At 40.9% G+C, this 20319-nt stretch overlaps 1 protein-coding gene across 1 annotated transcript; it reads left to right on the forward strand.

Annotated features, from left to right (window-relative positions):
* The first annotated feature begins 310 nt into the window (after positions 1-310).
* LOC143038966 (nucleolar protein 9) lies at positions 311-19974 on the forward strand. The gene is made up of 12 exons (XM_076208804.1): positions 311-587; positions 3892-4124; positions 5998-6114; positions 6833-7079; positions 7963-8159; positions 11627-11770; positions 13201-13329; positions 15664-15849; positions 16955-17098; positions 18479-18646; positions 18841-18952; positions 19863-19974. The coding sequence occupies exons 1-12, from the start codon at positions 401-403 to the stop codon at positions 19958-19960; spliced, it is 1962 nt and encodes a 653-aa protein (XP_076064919.1). The 5' UTR covers positions 311-400; the 3' UTR covers positions 19961-19974.
* Positions 19975-20319: the final 345 nt, after the last annotated feature.

Consider the following 20319-nt stretch of genomic DNA (forward strand, 5'->3'; position numbering starts at 1 on the left):
TAATTTGTTCATTAGTGGACAACGAATGACTATGATTGATGTACCAACGAAGGATTCACCTTTACTAGAATACTACAATATTTTCCACATACAGTAGAAAAATACTAAAAACATACGAAACAACCAAAATATTTGAAGTTTAGAATTTTGTTGTCCATCAATGTTTGCATCATAGTAATACAATGCAATTAATAAACTATGTGGTAAAGGCATTATTTTGATAGAAATACAAACAATAACACAAAAGGGTAGATTTAATTTTTCTAAGAAAGGTATTGCAGTTCGTGAAAAGATACATGTTCGTCACTATTGGCTAATTGTTCCCTGGAACTTCAACCAGTTTGTTTACATACAACATATTCCATGAGGAAGATCGGGACGAATTGAGAAATATTGAAGCATGGCGAGTGAAGGAGGGCAAAATTGGCGAAATAAGAAGAAGAAAAAGAAGAGTTTCTTGAGCAAAGCTCGACGTTATGGAAAACAAGGTAGTTATGGAAAAGGAAGAAGCCTATCAGAAGAAGAATACAATTACTACATTCGAATTTTTGAACAAATGAAACAAATCAAAGATGAAGAGGAGAAAGGTAAGTTGACAAGTACACCTCAAACACGAGCAAATAAATAGAACTGGCAATATTATAATATAGACAAGTAAGAAAAACCGTAACATAATCTTGTTGAACTTTGATGGATTTGCTGTACAAGGTCAAGAATGTGAAGTATGGTTTATAGGCTATAGAATGTCTCAGTATAGTCACTATAGTGACCGTCCTTTCACTAACTTGAGTCGCTCATTTAATTCTTGTTCTGGTAGATGCCAGGCTTCATTCATCTGTGCTGCACCCGAAACACTTCACTTTTGATTAGGCCTAACCTAATAATATTAATGCATGCCTATCTCTTAGTAATTTAAGGGTTTCAGTCGGTATTATTTTAGTTGTGCACACCTACGCGGTATACTATATAGCATTAGAAAATTAAATATTTTGTAAATTATAATACATGAATGTAATATTAGATTTTCGTGGCAGAAAAAAAAAAAAATTGCTACAAGCAAATTTACTAACGAACAAAGCCGTTAGGATATGGTATAGACGCCATGCTAGTCCAGTCACTATCAGTTGACAGCTTTCATGCTATGGACCGGGTGTTCTCCAACTCCAGGTGATGTTAATAAGCACTGTTACAAAGACAATAGGGCTTCCTTGGACTTTAAGAGAGAACACAGGATTCTGCCATTATCTGTTAATTGCCCGAGGTACAATTATAATCAGGCTGTCAGCATCTGTGATGACGATGACCCGGATGATCTTTAGAATTGAAGGTACCAAATTACTAAACATTGGATAGGTTAGGTAGGTTAGAATAGACATAATTTCTCATCCTTTCATTATTTCGACTTGGGCACTTGTCAAACAAACATTGTGTATCATTCAACCGCCACAACTTCATTAGTTAGAAAATAGGTTTTAGCAACTTTTTTGTTATTGATTTCTGCCAAGAAAATCGTGTATTACATTGATATATTATAATTTTAAAATTAATAATTAATTTTCTATTGCTATATCGCATAGCCATAGGTGTGCAGAACTAAGATTTTACCAATTCAGTCTGAAATCGCTCCCACCATGTAAACAAATTATATTAACATTGAAAGTAATAATAGCTACTGATATAGAAAAAAGTGCTTGGGAAATTTAAGGAAATGTATACCTAAATGATGTAATAATTGTAAATCATAATACATCAGTGTACATACATACATATACCAAGGCTTTTTCCCCCTTCCAAGGGAGGTAGCCAAAAAGGGAAAGGCATAAAAACACTCCCACCCATTTCATCCCTAAATACACTCTACACCCCTCCCACCCTCCCTCTCATCTGAGCACCTCCTGGATGACGGGTCATCCCTGCACCCTGCCCACCGCCCTGGGTCAGAAGCAGTGTCGCAAGACACAGTACATCCACAGCAAGGCCGCTTCATTTAATCGGCGACCCCCCCTCTCCGTCCCCCTTTGCATATAAGGCGAGGACGGGGAGAAATCCCTTCGGGCTGCGTCAAAATTTACTCACACATACTACCCCACCCCCCACCCCCCCGCCCATTCCTCCTCATGCAGTCACAACATCATCCATATACAACCATTCTCCACTCACCTCTGTCTTCCGTCCTCTCCCCTCCTTCCTCAGCAGACATTCCCCTCTTCCCCAAAGCCCCCTTCACCCCATCCATCCACCTCATCCTAGGACGTCCCCTCATGTTCACTCCCTCTACATCTGCCTTCCATACCTCTTTTACTAGTCTTTCTTCACTCATTCTTTCCATGTGTCCAAACCATCCTAATATTCTTTCATCAACCCTATCTCCCAAATCCTTTTTCACCCCTGTTCTCCTCCTCACCTCCTCATTCCTCACTCTATCCAGCCTAGTAACCCCCACCATACTTCTCAGACACCTCATCAGTGTAACATACGTTTTTATTGGCAGAAATCATTAACAAAATAAAGTTGCTAAAAGCTTCACAATAGCGACAGCTTGGATGTCAGCAAGCTTCAAGATGCCATGACCATGTTTGTTTTTATTTGTTGTGGAAAACGAAGTAACAGAAGTCAAATAAATTAGTCTAGTTTAGTCTAAATTAAACTCCTATCCTATGGGGTATGCATTTATGATTTAGCATCCCTAGAGGTCATCAGGGAATAATATGGTTTTATGGGACTGGACAGGTGACACAAACATGGCTTCTCAAAGCTTGTGTTGCAGCTCCATTTGATAGTGTATTCCTTTTACCAAGGTTTTTTGTCACTGATTTTTGCCAACAAAAATAGATATTACATTGATATACCTTAGTTTACCAAATTGAGGACAGAAGACAGGGGTGAATGGAGAATGGTTGTATATGGATGATATTGTGGGGTGGGGGGATGGGGGGTGAGGTAGTATGTGTGAGCAAAATTTTGATGCAGCCCAAAGGGGTTTCTCCCTGTCTTCTCCTTTTATGCATGGGGGGACGGAGAGGGGGAGGTCGCCGATTTAATGAAGCGACCTCGCTGTGGATGTGCTGTGTCTTGCAACACTGCTTCTGACCCAAGGCAGTGGACAAGGTGCAGGGATGACCCGTCATCCAGGAGGTGCTAAGATAAGAGGAAGGGTGGTGGGGTGTGGAGTGTATTCAGGGATGGAATGGGTGGGAATGATTTTATGCCTTTTCCTTTTTGGCTACCTCCCTTGTAAGGGGAAAAAAGCCTTGTTATATGTATGTTGTTTAGGTATACACTTCTTTTGTAATATCAAGTGCTTTACATATCATGTTTATTGTAATTATTTCTTACTTAATAGCTTTGTCTTTATATATTTTTCCCATTATAATGTCATAAACTTTTAAGTCAAAGCATTGTCGAATATCCATTATTTTTTCCAACGTAATTTTTTTTACTACTAAGTTTTGGTGTAAAGGACCTATTTTTGTCATTGTTACAAATGCCACCATTTTATTTATTTATTTATTTATTTATTATTATTTTATTTATTTATTTATTTATTTATTTTTTTTTTTATTTTTTATTTATTTATTTTTTTTTTTTCCCTAAAAATGAATAGATATTTCTAGATTTCTGTGTGGTGGACATCCTGTAGCTCATTAAATCATTGGACTTTATTAAAAAAAATAATGCCAACCTAAATATTTTTCTTCAATAATTTGAGAAATGGAAATATAATTCATAATTTACTGATTCAATCTGCCAAGTTCTGCCAACCATAGTCTGAAATGCAGGCTTCTACATAAATGTTCAGTGCCCTAATGAAGAAAAGAAAAGTAAGGAGGAATTGTATTGATATATTGTGGCTTACTACTTATACATTTTACAATGACCCCTATATTTCAGAAATTTTGTTGAAGAACTTGTTTCGAGAGATGCACAGAGAAGGACAAGAAAAGAATCTTGCATGTAACCAGATAGTGTCACGCATTCTAGATGATGCTTTGCCACTTGCTGGTGTTGGTGAAGTTGTACAGTTCTGTGATGTGCTTGTGCAGGACATGCGGGAACTTAGTGTAGACCCCTTTGCATCACATGTCCTCCAGACATTAGCAGTGCTGGCTCTCAGACATCTTCAGGTGAGTTTTGTTGACAATTGCATACATGCATACATACACTGAATTCCTAGACTAATTTTGATATACTTTATTGGGCTCGTGTAGTCACCAAGTAGTTGGACCCAGCCGTCCCAGAGGTTTCTTATTGAAGATATGTTATATTGTTAGCATTGCATACATTTGGGATGAAGATTGATGTGTTCTATGCATCACCAAGGATAACATGATTTTTGTTGTGGGTAGATGCTTTCCATTGGGGTAATGACAGAGCACTTGAGGATTCAAGCCCTTATGGGGTGAGGAGAGTTAGGCATCATGTAGAGGTGGATGGAATCGTCTTATTTTTGTGTTAACTAATGTTCTTGTTTAGTAAAGTCTATGTATCTGTATTTATCTATATACCAGTGGGCTGCTTCCCCATTATAAGGAAGACCTGTAGCCAGCCAAGGCATGTATCCTCGCCCATCTGTCACTTACCCCTGTTGACCACTTGTACCCAGAAACCAAGGTTCTTCCCATGAAACATTGAATGAAAATTATAGGTACACAATTCTATTTAGGAGCCCTCAGTTTAATCCTAAACTATAGGTACACAGTACTGTGCACAAACTCTTGATCCAGCCTGCCCTACCTACCACATCACACAAACGTGGCCAACTGTATGCAACGGAAAAATAACTCTAACCCCATTCTACACATCTACAACAGCTTCCCACCATTATCTCTGAACATGTCCATACAAAAACACTTACACACCCAGATCACAAAGAAGCACTCCAAGACAACTCCCAAACCCAGTGTTACATCATATTTCCGCATCGGGCAAGAATCATACTGTTACAACTGTGTTCAGACCACCACCCAGCATTAAAGAGATGCTAACACAATAATTGGCCGGGTTATAGATTCAGATCACCCTAGATGTAATCATCAACAGTAGATATTCAGGGTCTGCAGTGCTGGACCTTCCCATGTTTTTGTGTTAGTGTGATGGTTGCAGTTGCAGTTCTTAGAATACTGATTTGTGTTAGAGTTGTGTGGGGCAAGAATCCATGCCATTTCTTGGTCAATCAGCTTGTTGAGACACATTCTTAGGTGTGGGTTGATGGGTGGTAATGAAGGGAATAATGAATGAAAAAGAAATGCAGGTTTTTTTCAGCAGCTCTCTTAGATCACCCTTTTGTGAGTGTGCCATATAGTTCTAATGGTAAATAGGCATGGGAGAGCTGGCAGACAAAAGGCAGAGTAGCCAAATATAAGCCATTGATCATTTAGTAGAGTGAGACTTGACACTCCCACCAGAGCCATCCCTTTGCCAATTTATATATAATTTGCAGGTGTATGCAGGTTAGCATGCTGCAAGTAATTTAATGGACTCTTTAAGTGTATCCACTGCTAATGTATCAACAGTTATGTCCAGTATTAGATTCATTGATGTATTCTTAGACTTAATATTTGGCTGTAATCATACATACATACATATACCTCCCTTACAAGGGAGGTAGCTCCCCCCCCCCCCAAAAAAAAGTATAAAAACTACTCCCACCCATTCCATCCCTAAATACACTCCATTCCCCTCCACCCTCTACCTTCTCTCTTATCTTGGCACCTCCTTGATGACGGGTCATCCCTGCATTCTGTCCACTCTCCTGGGGAGGTCCAGAGCTGGCGAGGAGACTGAGATACAGATTGTAATAACTAGGCTGTAATCAATTTGCTATAATGATGCTCCTTACAGGTTTTGTTCATGTGGAATTTTGAGTTAAGATTATCATAACCCTTTCACTAAAGTGATGTTCCTTATAGATCTTGTTCTAGATAATGCCTGATTATTTATTTCATCTTAGGGGAAAACCTTATACATTTACTCACCTATCACATTGGTATGTTTCAGAAAGGAAAATCAACAAATCAGGTCACTGAAGAGAGCAAGGGGAATGAGGACCCAGAGCCGCAGGCAGTGGCAGTAACCAAAGAGCAAAAAACCAGTCTGAAAACTTTCCTATCCAAGGTAAGGCTTTTGAAACAAATTATCTTTTGCTGACTAGCTTACAATTATGACCATTCTTAACCCTTTCAATGCTGGAAAGTACTTATTCATTTGTCTGCAAACAACATCTGGCTCAGCTCCCTCTTTTCTCATTGACCATCAATCCCCTACCCATCACCCTCACATTCCCCTTGTGTACTACCCCATTACTCTATCCCACTAGGTCAAATTTTATAATATAACACTGGTAGGACCCCCATATATGCACTCTAGAAAGAGTATGGGGCAGAGGCCTGGAATTTAAGAGAGGCAGAGAGGAAAAGTTTAAATGTGTTTTAGATGAAATGTCTGAGAAGTATGGTAGGGGTTACGAGGTTAGATATACTGAGAAAAGAGGAGGAGAGCTGAGGTGGAAGGCATATAGCAATTCATTATAATCAATTTGTACTGCTTCATTTTTTATTATAAAATAAAGACTGGATACCACTGATGTCCTCTTCACATACTCTTAATTCATGTAAATGCAAACTACAGTATTTAAGAGGTACTTTATTTTTTATTTTATTTTTATTTTCTCTCTCTCTCTCTCTCTCTCTCTCTCTCTCTCTCTCTCTCTCTCTCTCTCTCTCTCTCTCTCTCCCTCCCTCTCCCTCCCCTCCCTCCCTCCCTCCCTCCCTCTCTCTCCTTATAATTTCCTGATATGTTATTCATGCTTTTGATTAGAATTTCTTCATTACAGCTTGTCCGCTTTGTGTTCAACAACCTTGATGAATTCATGTATGATACATATGCCTCTCACATTGTACGGTCAGTCCTTGAGTGTTGCTCAGGTGTTGAGGTCAAGGACAGCATCAGAAGCAGCAATCGAGCACAGCTTAGCCACAGCATTCGAGAGGTGGAAACACAAGTTTTGAGAGTGCCCAAAGAACTAAAAGGCTTGCTAACTGACATCATTGGACGATTTTGTCAAATCCCAAATTTTGCAGGTTTGTAGATAAATAAAGCCCAGTGTGGGCTTATTGGGGAAATTTTATTTCAGTATTTTTTATTTTGTCTCTAAACTGTTGTCATATAATCAAACATTGTCATACGCCATCAGTGGCAATTCTATTCAGGTGTTGTCATGTAATTTATGTAATTTGTTGTTGAACCTTAGGTTGATTAGGGCCTCCATCCTTTATTGGCTGCTATAACTTTGAACTCCCATAAACCCTATTTTGAAGCCAAACAAACCTAAAAACTTTGCATCATGCAGATTAAACTTTTTTTTTTTTATGTGTGTGTGTGTGTGTATGTGTGGGGGATACTTAAGGTGGACAGGGTGAATGGGGCATTGAGTTGACAGTAGAATGTGTACTGAGCAGGGAAGAGAGAATGCAAAAGATAAGTATGAGTAGTAGATGGTTATGAATAGATGATAAATTAACATGAGGCAAAGGGATTTCTCCCTGTCTTCTCTACTCATGAGGGGATGAGGAAGGGTAACCATGTAATGGAGCAGTCAGTGTGAAATGGCTTTGGCTCTTAGGCCCTGCTGTGGATGTGCTCTGTGTTGCTGCATTGTTTCTAACCTAGCCAGGGGGCAGGGATGACCCTTTGTCTTCAAGGAGCTAGGATATAAGAAAAATGAATGCCCTTGGTTGATTCCAGAATTGAATGCATTGTATTAGTCATTTGCTTAGATCCTTTCACTCATTTCAGTATTTGGTAGCACTATACTCGAGTACTCTTCAGTAGGGAGGTGGTCAACCTACCTTGATTAACTTTTCTTCGTAGCAGATGACACTTTAGGTGCTGCCAAACAATTTTATTCATCTCTTTGGCATCTCTTCAGCAGTGAGAGAGATGAATCTCGTTGACATGTTGCAGATATGGTGTGCGGTGATTGCAGCAGTGCAGTCCTACAGTGTGCATTAATGGTCCTCAGTACATCAGGTGACAGTCAGTGTGAGGAACTGGTGGATCACATTATGACTCATGGTTTCCAGGCCCTTGGGGACAGCTCTGACACTTCAAGCAAACTACATCCCCTCTTTGAGCACAGTGCAGCTGTCAGGCTTCTTGAGGTTGGTATGGTAGCCTTTTAACATTTACTGTGCTGGAGATAACTTATGTACAAGTGAGCATAGTAAGTCTAACTATATGCCAAGGGATTTTTCCACATTACAAGGGAGGTGGCCAAGTGAAAAGGTATATGCCCACTACCTATTCCACTCCCATCCACCACTCTTTCCTTCCACTCATCTTAGCTCCTTATGGATGATGAGTCATCCCCATATCCCACCCACTGCCCCAGGTCAGAAGTAATGCAGCAAGACACAGTGCATCCACAGCTAGGCTGCTTCACTTAATCAGCAACCCTCCATGTCCCCTCATGCAGAAAATAGAGAAGACAGGGAGAAATCCCTTCGGGCTGCAGCAAATTATCATTCACACATAAGCTTTTCCCTTGTAAAGCAGAACTATGCAAGCACTCCTCCAGTTCTCCAGCACTCTACCCTCCCTTAGACACATATTAAACAACCTCACTAGCCAGTCCACTATTACCGTACCTCCCTTCTTCAGACACTCGGCATGACACCCATCTAATACAGGTGCCTTACCTGTTCTCATCATTTTCAAAACTAATTGGATCTCATCTTTTCTTGTTTCGCTTCAATTCTCCTCGCCCATCACTGTTATTTTCTTAGTGTCTCCCACTGGTACCACCAATCCCTCCCTATCCTCCTCCACATTTAACAGCTCCCAAAATACTCAGCCCATCTTCCCCATACCACCTCCTCTTTTGTTAATGTCTATCCATCTGTGTCTTTTACCTTTTCTTCTCTACTTGACTTGCCTCCCTTTCCTCTCTTAATTTCCCTTCCAAAGCTTCTTATTATTACTTTCAAAATTTCTTGTCATACTCCTCCCCATTTTATATCTGCCCTTCATTTTGCCTCCTTTGTTGTTTGTTTTGCTTCTCTTCTTTTTTCTTTGTACCTCTCATTTGTTTCTTTGGTCCGACTTTGCAACTGGATGCTCGCTCGCTGGCTGAGTGGGTTAGGACATTGTTACTTGCAGCGGAGGTCAAGATGATGACTATTTGAATCCTGCTCAGGGCGAGTTAAACTAAGTTCATTAAATTCCATGCTACAAAGTCCTCTGTAAGGGTCACCATCCTAGCCTCCCGATAGGTGGGAGTTTGCGCCATAAAACCAAATCATCATCACTTTGCAACTTGTCCCTGAATGCTTGCTTCTTCTCTTCCACTACCTTCTTCACTTCATCATAAGAATGAAGGAGACTGCAAGAGACCATAAGTCCTACACTAGGTAGTTCCCACCACTAACTAGCCTTCCTTATATATCCTTCCCACCTTGTTCCACATACCATCTTTGTACACCTTGTCACTCTCTCCTTGAAAACCCCCCATTCCTCTTCCACTCCTACCTGTACTCTACCTTTCACCACCTCTCACACTTCTCTCAGCTTCTTCTTGTTCTCCTGCTCCATTTCCTTCTAGTTTAAACAGGGTAGAGTGCTGGAGGACTGGAGGATTGCCTGTATAGTTCTGCTTTACAAGAGAAAAGGTTATGTTATAATTTGACACAGCCCGAAGGGATTTCTCCTTACCTTCAGACCTTTTCCTCTTTCTCCATGTATCCTCCACTTTCATCTTGATATGGTTTAACGTCACAAATTCCCCCTATCAGGAGGCTAGAATGGTGCCCCTCACAGAGGGCTTTGTAGTGTGGAATTTAATGAACCATGCCCTTGCCCTTGGTTGAACTTCACCGATGGCAGGATTTGAACCCCCATCTCCTTGACCTTTGCCGCAAGTAACAACACACTGCTCAGCTAGCAAGCTTCCATCGTACTTTCCACAAAAAAAATGATTTGGTATTCACCCACTCTCCCCCCCTAAGAACATAGACATCCACAACTCTTCCTGCTCTTCTTGATACTACTACTACACAGTTCATTAATATATAGTACAAGTAAGTACAATAATAACCTTCCCTGCACAACAGCTATTCCCCTTTTACCTGAGGCCCCTTTCACCCCATCCATCCATCCATCCATCCATCCATCCATCCCATTCTTGGTCTTCCCCACAAATTCACTCCATCCACATCTGCCTTCCATACTCTTTCTGGTCGTCCTTTCTCACTCGTTCTTTCCCTATGCCCAAATCATCCCATTATACTTTGATCAACCCCATCTGCCAGCTCCCTTTCCACCTCTGCTCTCCACCTCGCCTTGTAACCCCCATCATATTTCTCAAACATTTCATCTCAAACACATTTGAATTTCTCCCTTCTGATATGGTTTAACGTCACACACTCCTCCCTGTCGGAAGGCTAGGGCAGTGCCCCTCACAGAGGATTTTGTAGCATGGAATTGAATGAACCATGCCCTTGGTTCAACTTCACCGGTGGCAGGATTCAAGCCACCATCCCCTCGGTCCTTTACCACAAGTAACGACACCATAACCCACTCAGCCAGTGAGTCTCCTTTCTTCCTTCTGCCTCCCATGAATTCCAAAGTTTCTTCCCTGGATGGTGTCATAAATACAATCGCCACTTCCAAAAATCTTCTCTTTGTGTCTATTCCCAGGCACCCATCTCTGATTTTTTTTCCCCAAGGTATTTGCTTGTTTCCCTCACCCACCCATATTTTTCCATTTTCTGCTATATGTACCAGTACATACATATACCAATGGCTTTTTCCCCCTTACAAGAGAGGTAGCCAAAGTCAAAGGCATAAATCCACTCCCACCCATTTCTTCCCCACATACTCCATTCCTATTCACCACTCTTCCCTCCCTCTTTTTTTGGTTCCTCTTTGATGACAGGTCATCCCTGCATCTCGCCCACTGCCCTGAGTCGGAAGCAATGTAGCAAGACCAGTAGGCTTTTAGAATTATCCAATTCCACTAACCTTGCTCCTTTAAGACACCTCCAGCTCACTGTAACCCTCACCTTTTTTTATATTACATCACCTTACTTTTGCCCACATCTACTTTCAAATTTCTCTCGCATCCACCTGCAAACTCCATCGCTAACTGCCTTAGACCCTCCTCTGACCCAGCCACAAATATGTGTTCTGCATTTCTCTCTCTGTCTCCCTCTCTCTCTCTACTCTTCTCTCTCTTTCACACAGGGTGATCCAGAAAAGGTAGAGTCATGGAGATTGTAGAGGACAGGTTCAAGGGACTAGCATAAAGGAGGGAAAGCTGGAGCACAAAAGTATCATCTTTCCTCTATGAGTAGAGATCTCTTGAACAGATGAATGATGTATGGCAATGATTTTTAGAGACCTCAAAACAGTCCTGAAAGTATTGACTGCATGTTACGGTGTGTGTGTAAACATTATATATATGTGTGTGTGTGTGTGTGACGACATCTTGACAGGTTGTGAGAGAGGCAGAGGGGAAAACACACAAATAGAATGTGTTTTCCCCTATGCCTCTCTCATATGTGTGTGTGTATGTTTTTTACTTTTTTTTCTCTCTTTCTTTCTCTGTTGTAATGTTGGTTTTAAATTTCAGGTTGTGGTCGTATGTGCATCCAGCAAGCAGCAAATGCAAATATTCAATGATTATTTTGCTGGGCACATTGCCCAGCTGTCTCAAAACCGTATGTGTAACTTTGCTGTTCAGAAGCTTCTTGTGGGATGGAAGGATAAGGAACAGGTATGTACATACACATATATTAAAGCTTTTGAGACAAATGACGGGTACTTGCTTGTGGTGGTCGTGCAAGATGGACAGTGAACCTGGCCATTTTCATAACCCCATCAACCCAATTACTTTCAACAGAAGGTACATCCTTGAGAGACTGATCCTTAGTCTCCAAACTGGACCCAATCTCTCCCTGACATCCTCGACTATATTTCTTACACTTTCTTTCATAACCGACAACTTGCAACTGCTCCCCTCTCCCCACCACTTTTAGGCAGTAATGTAGAAACAGTCTCGCATCAGTACAACATAGACAACACTCCAAATTTTCTTCATAGAGAGGTCTGTGGGAGAGTCCAAGGTTATTATTAATGCTTAGTCGAGCTGTAGTACATACATACATATACCAAGGCTTTTTCCCCCTTCCAAGGGAGGTAGCCAAAAAGGGAAAGGCATAAAAACACTCCCACCCATTTCATCCCTAAATACACTCCACACCCCTCCCACCCTCCCTCTCATCTGAGCACCTCCTGGATGACGGGTCATCCCTGCACCCTGCCCACCGCCCTGGGTCAGAAGCAGTGTCGCAAGACACAGCACATCCACAGCAAGGCCGCTTCATTTAATCGGCGACCCCCCCCTCTCCGTCCCCCCTTGCATATAAGGAGAGGACGGGGAGAAATCCCTTCGGGCTGCGTCAAAATTTACTCACACATACTACCCCACCCCCCCGCCCATTCCTCCTCATGCAATCACAACATCATCCATATACATCATCCATCGAGCTGTAGTAAGTTATGTATTTTGGTTCTTGGATAGTAATTTGAGTTTCTTGTACATTAACCTTATATGGGGTATTAATTGCATAAGTTTTATGTATTCACTATTTTAGGGACTTTTGTAATATCCCCATGGACCAGAGTCCAACAGCATTCTTTTACAGTTAGAAACAAATCCCCACTCAAAAAAGAACACTAATCCTTTTTCTGTCTGTTTATATACCAAGAGCTTTTCCCATTTACAAGGGAGGTAGCTAAGTCAGAGGCACATATCTACCTCCACATATTCCACTCCCCTCCACCACCCTTTCCACCCCCCCACCATCTCGGCTCCTCATGGATGACAGGTCATCCCTGCATCTGCCAACTGCCCTGGCTTGTCCTTTTTAATTTCTACTATCTTGTCATTCTTCTACTAGTGACAGTCGCTCCCTTACTACATCTATGACTCCAGTTCGTTGGAGTAATTTTGTCGCTAAAGATAAAAGTACTGGTTCGTGCTAACAGCATACTAAAATATCCATGCAGTACATTAATGTTTATGTAATGTTTTCCTTTTCTGTTTATTAGGTTAAATTATTTGGCATCTGTGTGACACAGAAAGAATTATAGTTGTTATTATAGAATGAATTGCTATCACCTTTCATTCTTTTCTCTGGACAGTTTGAGGTGTTATATACTGAGGTTTGTGAGTGTTTGGGCACTACTTTGTCGTCAGGACACACAGGAGTGCTGTTGGCTTTAACCCAGGCGTGCAGAAGACTTGCCTCACACCAGGCCCAACTTGGACAAGTAAGGATAATTATTTGCTTAATTATTAGTTTTTACCCTGGCAGTGGACAGGATACAGGGATGACCCATCATCCAGGAGGTGCCAAGAAAGGAGGGAGGGCGGAGGGGAGTGGAATATATGGGAAGTGAAATGGGAGTGATTTCTATGGCTTTTTCTTTTTGGCTACCCCCCGTGTAAGGGGGGGAAAGCCTTTGGTATATGTATGTAGGTTTCCTTTATAAGAATTAAGTGATGTCCAGAAAGCCAGCAATACACACCAGATTTATACATCTTTTAACCTCTTCAATACAAGTCAAATTCTCGTGTGCACAATTGGATGCCTAATGTACTATGCTTCACACTACTCGCATTATGAAATATAGAATCACTGCTGTATTACTCATTGTCTTTCATTCTGAGTAATAATAAACACTGAAAACATGGTCAAACCAGTTCACAGAATTTGGGGGTCACTCATCTATAACTACAAAATAAATATAATCAAGATGTCAATGCTGACATCCTCATATCCTACTCACACCTCATGACGCCAACAGAGGTGTCATAGTATGGAAGAAGTTAATCAAAATCCTGGGCCTGGTCCAAGGACTGAGGACCAGCCCACAGGAGGAAATGTCAATTTATCTATATACCAAAGGCTTTTTCCCCTATACAAGGGAGGTAGCCAAGTACCCACTCCCGCCCATTCCACTCCAGTCCACCACCCTTTCTTCCTTCTCATCTTAGTTCCTCGTGGATGATGGGTCATCCCTGTATGCCGCCCACTGTCCTTGGTCAGAAGCAACACAGCAAGACACAGTACATCCACAGCAAGGCTGCTTCACATAATCTGCAACCCCACCTCTCCATATTTACTGTAGTGTTTTGGAGGCTGAGATAGGTTTTAAGTAGTGTTTTTTTTTTCCCAGGTCAAACTTTATTCTCATTGTACTCTCTCTCTCTTTGTGTTTATTGTAATTTGTTCAGTTGGTGTTGCGTAACCTTTTGGAAACTGTACAGTTGCGGGTGAACACCATTTTGCTGGTAGTGTATTCCAGCTATCGATATTTGTGGGTATATGGGGAGGAGTGGAGGTGGAGGTAGAAGGTTAATTGAGAGAAGCAAGTAAATGCCTTGGTGGATTAAAAAGTGTAATGAGAAATATACATTTGGGAATGGATACTAAGAGGAGATTGTATGAAGGGATGAGTGTGCCAACAGCACTGTATGGGGCAGAAACATGGAACATAAGGGATGAAGAGTTTAAATGTATTTTAGATGAAACATCTGAGAGGTAGGGTAGGGGTTGCTTTGCTAGATAGAGTTAGAAAGAAGGTGAGAAGGAGAGCAGGGGTGGAAAAGGAATTGAGAGATGGGGTTGATGAAAGAGTATTGGGATGGTTTGGACACATGGAAGGAATGAGTGAAGAAAGAGAAGGAAGTATGGAAGGCAGAGGTGGAGGGAGTGAACAGGAAGGGGCAACCACGGATGAGATGGATGGATGGGGATAAAAGAGGGATTGAACAAGAAGAGAATGTTTGTTGAGGAAGGAAGAGAGAGGACAGAAGATAAGAGTAAATGGAGAATGATTGTGTATGGATGATACTGTAATGCATGGAAGGGAGTGGATGGGGGATGGGGAGTTTAAGGATTGGTTATGTGTGAATGTTTTGGCGCAGCCCAAAGGGTTTTCTCCCCGTCTTCTTGTTTTTTGTATGAGGGGACGGAGAAGGGGGTGGGTGAGAGTGGGTATGTGCCTTTTGACTCTGCTACCTCCCTTGTAAGGGGGGAAAAAATCCCTTGGTATATAGATGAATTTTACACTTAAGTTATATCCCATTTCCTGCATGATTAATGCAATTTTCATTGTTTGCAAAATATTTTAATGTAATTCATTAACTTGAGTGTCATAATATATCTGAATATACTTTTTTTTTTTTTTTTTTTTTTTTTTTAGGATATTAAGAATTAATATGAGATGGTTTAACGTCACAAAACTCACTCCATCAGAAGGGTAGGACAGTGCCCCTCACAAAGGACTTTGTAGTGTGGAATTTAATGAACCTTGTCCTTAGTTCAACTTTGCTAGTGGCAGGATTCGAACCGCCATCTCCTCGACCTTTGCCGCGAGTAATGATACCCTAACCCGCCTAGCCAGCATGAACCAGCAAGCTTCCAAAGATAATATTGAAAACAATAAAAATGTTAAGTTACATAAGTAATCATTTGGGAGAATCAGGACCTATAACCATTAATTCCCCCCCCCCCCCCAAAAAAAGTTCATTATGATTGTATGTGGTGGTTTGTATATTGAGAAGGTTCAAAGTTGATAAATTTCTTGTTATGTCTGCAGGCCTTAATGAAGCTCCTTGAGTGTTGGCAGCCAGAGAGCCATCAGGATTTTCTAGTCCCATTGATGCTCTACCTGATCCCCTACAGTGCGTACCAGGACCACAAAGCCAAAGGCACGATGCCATCTATATCCTTACATGGTGCTTTGATGGTACAAGAGTACCTTAATTTCAACAAACCTATTAAGGTATGTTTATTTACCCAGTTGTACCTTGTTGTATTATATGGGAAGGGAGCTATGCTCATAGTGACCCGTCTTTGTATCTTTCAACATCTAATTTGATCTTAAATTCTTGTGTAGTTTTTGCACTCACTATTTCCTCATTCAGTTTGTTCCAGAAATCTATCACTCTGTGTAGAAAGCTATTCTTTTTCAGATCTCTTCTGTAACTATTCTTTTTAAGTTTATTTTCATGTCCTCTTGTTTTTCTTCTGTCCCACTTTAATAAATCTTCTCTATCAGAGACTTCCATACTTTCATGATTCTGTAAATGGCCAGTAAATCTCCTCTTTCTCTTCTTTGTTCCAGGGTTGTTAGTTCCAGTTTGGACAATCTCTGTTCGTATGTCAATTATGACATTATTATACATCTCAAACCACCAGTCTAACTACAACATCAACCCCCATATATAAGCCCCACATGAAAAAAAATATATATACCACACTTGTTAGAACTACACTGGCACACATTTGCTCAGAACACCATCAATAATTAAAACAGCACTAACACAGAATTGGACTGGCCACAGATTCAGACGGCCCCAAATGCAACCACCAAAGGACACAGAACACCTCGTACTACAATGCCCCACACAAACAATCCTTACACAACAGCATAATATATTTCCCCTGAATGATTTATAGTTCTGTCCAGAGGCTGTTGCCAGTTACCAGAAGGCTGTAGGTCTTCTGCATGTACCCAGATCATCCCAATGTTCTTTCATCTGCCTTATCTACCAGCTCCCTTTCCACACCCACTTCCCTGCAAGCTGTTACTTGTGTAAAAAAAATGTTACTGCCCTTAATTACCCTTCCTGTATCCCATATATCTTCAACACTTCTCTTAATGCTTTGCTGTCAATCCTGTCAGAAGCCTTCTTCAGATCCAAAAAAATAAGACATTTTTGCCAAAAACTTCTTATATCTCTCTCTCACTCTCTCTTTTCCTCTTTAAAGGAAAAAAATGTGTGATTGCCTTCTTTTCTTGCTTGAGTTGCTTAAGATCATGAGCTATTCTTTCAATTTCCAGTGTGACTTCTTTATGTACTAATAATGTCCCTTATATACTTCAGATCGTAAGCAGTATTTTGGCCATGAAGGACGCTGAATTAGCTGCAGTGGCAATGGATCCTCGAGGCTCGCACATCATTGATGCTTTCCTTGAAAGCACTTTTGTAGGAGAGAAGAAACGAGAAAAACTATTGTTTAAACTGCAGGTAAGATGATTGAGAAATGAGGAGGTGAAGTAGAGAGAGCTGGCAGATAGGGTTAATGAAAGAATACTGGGATAATTTGGGCATATGGAAAGAATGAGCGAAGAAAGTGCATCCCTTGGCTTGCTATCCCCATATAACAAAAGAAAAAGTTCCTTTTGGTATATGTGAATCTCTCTCTCTCTCTCTCTCTCTCTCATTGAGTTGGTTGTGTTTGTATGATGTAATGAGATGGGTGAACAGTGTTGAGGGTTCTTGAATGTAACTGTGTTCTTTTCATTTTCATGTGATATTCTATGGGTATGATTTAAGTTTCTGTGTGCGTGTGTTCTGTTGGGGATAACTTTGGTGCATACTGTTGTTGTTATCTTACAATCTGGGCAGGAGACAGGGATAACTTTTCATCCATAAGGAGCTAAGATAAGAGGGAAACAAGATTAGTGGATGGGAGTGGGTGTGTGCCTTTGACTTGACTACCTCCCTTATAAGAGGGACCCTTGGTATATAGATAGACAATTCAAATGCAGATATAGAAAACCACTTTATGAGGTAGAGAGGAAACATTTAAATGTGTTTGAGATGAAATTATGATAAATATAGCAGGAGTTACAAGGTTGGATAGAGTGAGAAATGAGGAGGAGAGCTGGGGTGGAAAAAGAGATGGCAGATAGGGCTGATGAAAGAGTATTGGGATGGTTTGGACACATGGGAAGAATGAGTGAAGAAAAATTAGTAAAAGAGGTGTGGAAGGCAGAGGTGGAGGGAGTGAACTTGCAGGGACAACCAAGGATAAGACGGAGGGATGGGGTGAAAGGGGTGTTGAACAAGAAGGGAATGTCTGTTGAGCAAGGAAGGGAGGAGGCAAGAAGTACGGATGAGTGGAGAATGGTTGTATATAATGTGTTGTACAATATGGGGTGAAGTGTTACATCCAGGACAGTTATCTGTAATGCAGTCATCCAGCCTCATCTTCTCTACCCTCCACTAGCCATACCTAGACAACAACATATTATTTTTTTCATGAGTGACTTATGGGCCAATCTGATGGCAGTCTCAGTTACCTTGGGTTTCCTGCAAAAGAGACCTGGGCCAGTGGATTGATTATTTCATAAAGAGATACTATGTATAGGTGATCATTTATTATGTACCATCTATATTAAGCCCTCTTACCATAAGATGTGTATTTTCAGCCTCCGGATGCCATGTTTTCAATAAACCATTTATCATTATTATTACTATCAGTTGTTTTAAAAAACGATTAGACAACTTTATGGATGGGGATGACAGGTGGTGATGGATACGGAGCTGCCTAGTGTAGGCCTTATGGTCTTTTGCAGTCTCCTTTATTTCTTATGTTCTTATGTTCTTATTCTGTTGGCACAGGAGCACAGCACAGCCCTAGCATGTTCCAAACATGGCTCACGCAGTTTGGAGGCACTATGGAAACATGCCAGCATGAAGCATAAAACCAGTATTTGCACACAACTAATGAAGGATGAAACGAGGCTCCAGGATACCCAGTTTGGCAAGATAATATATAAAAAATTCCAGGTGATTATGTTGTGGCTTGTACTAGTATGTAATGTATATTTAAATTGATGTCATTGATTTACTAAAGTGTAATTTCTTTGTCTTATTCCATATATTTTGTCATAAATTTATAAATTGGTGAACAGTAGTGGACATGTATTCTAAGGATCATGATTAAGAATTTTGAGAATGTGATGACAATTTTTTTTTTTTAGGTAAAACTGTTTAAAAGGGGTGATAAGTCAGATTGGCAACAGCTTCAAACTCAAACAGAAAAGAAACGGAAACTACTGGAAAGTTTACTTCAGGATCAGCATTCTAGTGAAGGTAAAGCTATTCACATTTTTTAAGTGTGCAGAGATGTTGTGAATCTTAAAGTTGTCTCAAAATTGTTCTTTGTAGTTGTACATTAGGATGGAAGTTAGGTTGGGGTAACACTTAGCACATACATACATGTACATATACATACATATACCAAGGGCTTTTTCCCCCTTACAAGGAAGGTAGCCAAAATCAAAAGCATATTTCCACTCCCACCCATTTCATCCCCACCCACATCACTCCTATTCCCCACCCCTCCCTCCCTCTTTTCTTGGCCCCTCCTGGATGAAGGGTTATCCCTGCATCTCCCCCATTGCCCTGGGTCAGAAGCAATGCAGCAAGACATAGTACATTCATAGCAAGGCTACTTCATTTAATCGATGACCACCCTACTCTCCATCCCCTCATGCAGAAAAAAAGATGAGGAGAAATCCCTTCAGGCTGCATCAAAATATCATTCATACATAACTACTCCCAAATCCCCTCATCCCCCACCCCCCCACCCACTACCTTCCATTCATCACGGAATCATTCATATATAACTATCCTCCACTTACCCCTATCTCCTGTCTTCTCCCATCCTTCCTCAACAGACATTCCCCTCTTTCTCAACACCTCTTTTACCTGTCTATCCATCTCATCCTTGGTCATCCCCTACTTTTCACTCCATCCACCTCTGCCTTCTGCACTTCTCTGTAGCTCCAAAGGGGACATTCCAGAGGACATTCCTAAAAAAGAAAGCAAAGGCATAACACTAAGTAAGTTTGGAAATCAAATTACTTTTGGCTCGGGAAAATATGAAATTTATACTATATTAAAGTTTTTGTATTGTGTCCATTGACTTAAATTATGCTCCAGATTTCATTTGCATCTGCATTTTCAGTTTATAGAATTTCTTCTCGCTGACCATTTTCAGAACCTGTTCAACAAAAAAAGAAGAAAAAGAAGACAAAGGATAAAGAAGCTGATGACAGTTTTTACACTATTGATACAGCTGGTAATCCTGTTGAATAAAGTGATTTGTGATATTCAGTTTTTTCTTGTCCCATCCCATGTAGAATTCAGAATACATATACATTTTTTTTTTTTTTTTTTTTTTTTTTTTTTCTCCCTCCCTTACAAGGGAGGTGGCCAAAGTCAAAGGTATAAATCCACTCCCACCCATTTCATCCCTACATACTCCACTCCCATTCACCACCCCTCCCTCCCTCCCTCTTTCCTTGGCTCCTCCTGGATAACAGATCATCCCTGCATCATGCCCACTGCCCTGGGTCAGAAGCAATGCAGCAATACACAGCACACCCACAGCAAGACCTCTTCATTTAATTGGGGACCACCCCATCTCCGTCCCCTCATGCAGAAAAAGAGAAGAC

Source organism: Oratosquilla oratoria, chromosome 25 (genome assembly GCF_046742065.1).
Source record: "Oratosquilla oratoria isolate Oo_2021 chromosome 25, ASM4674206v1, whole genome shotgun sequence".
Lineage (NCBI taxonomy): Eukaryota > Metazoa > Arthropoda > Malacostraca > Stomatopoda > Squillidae > Oratosquilla > Oratosquilla oratoria.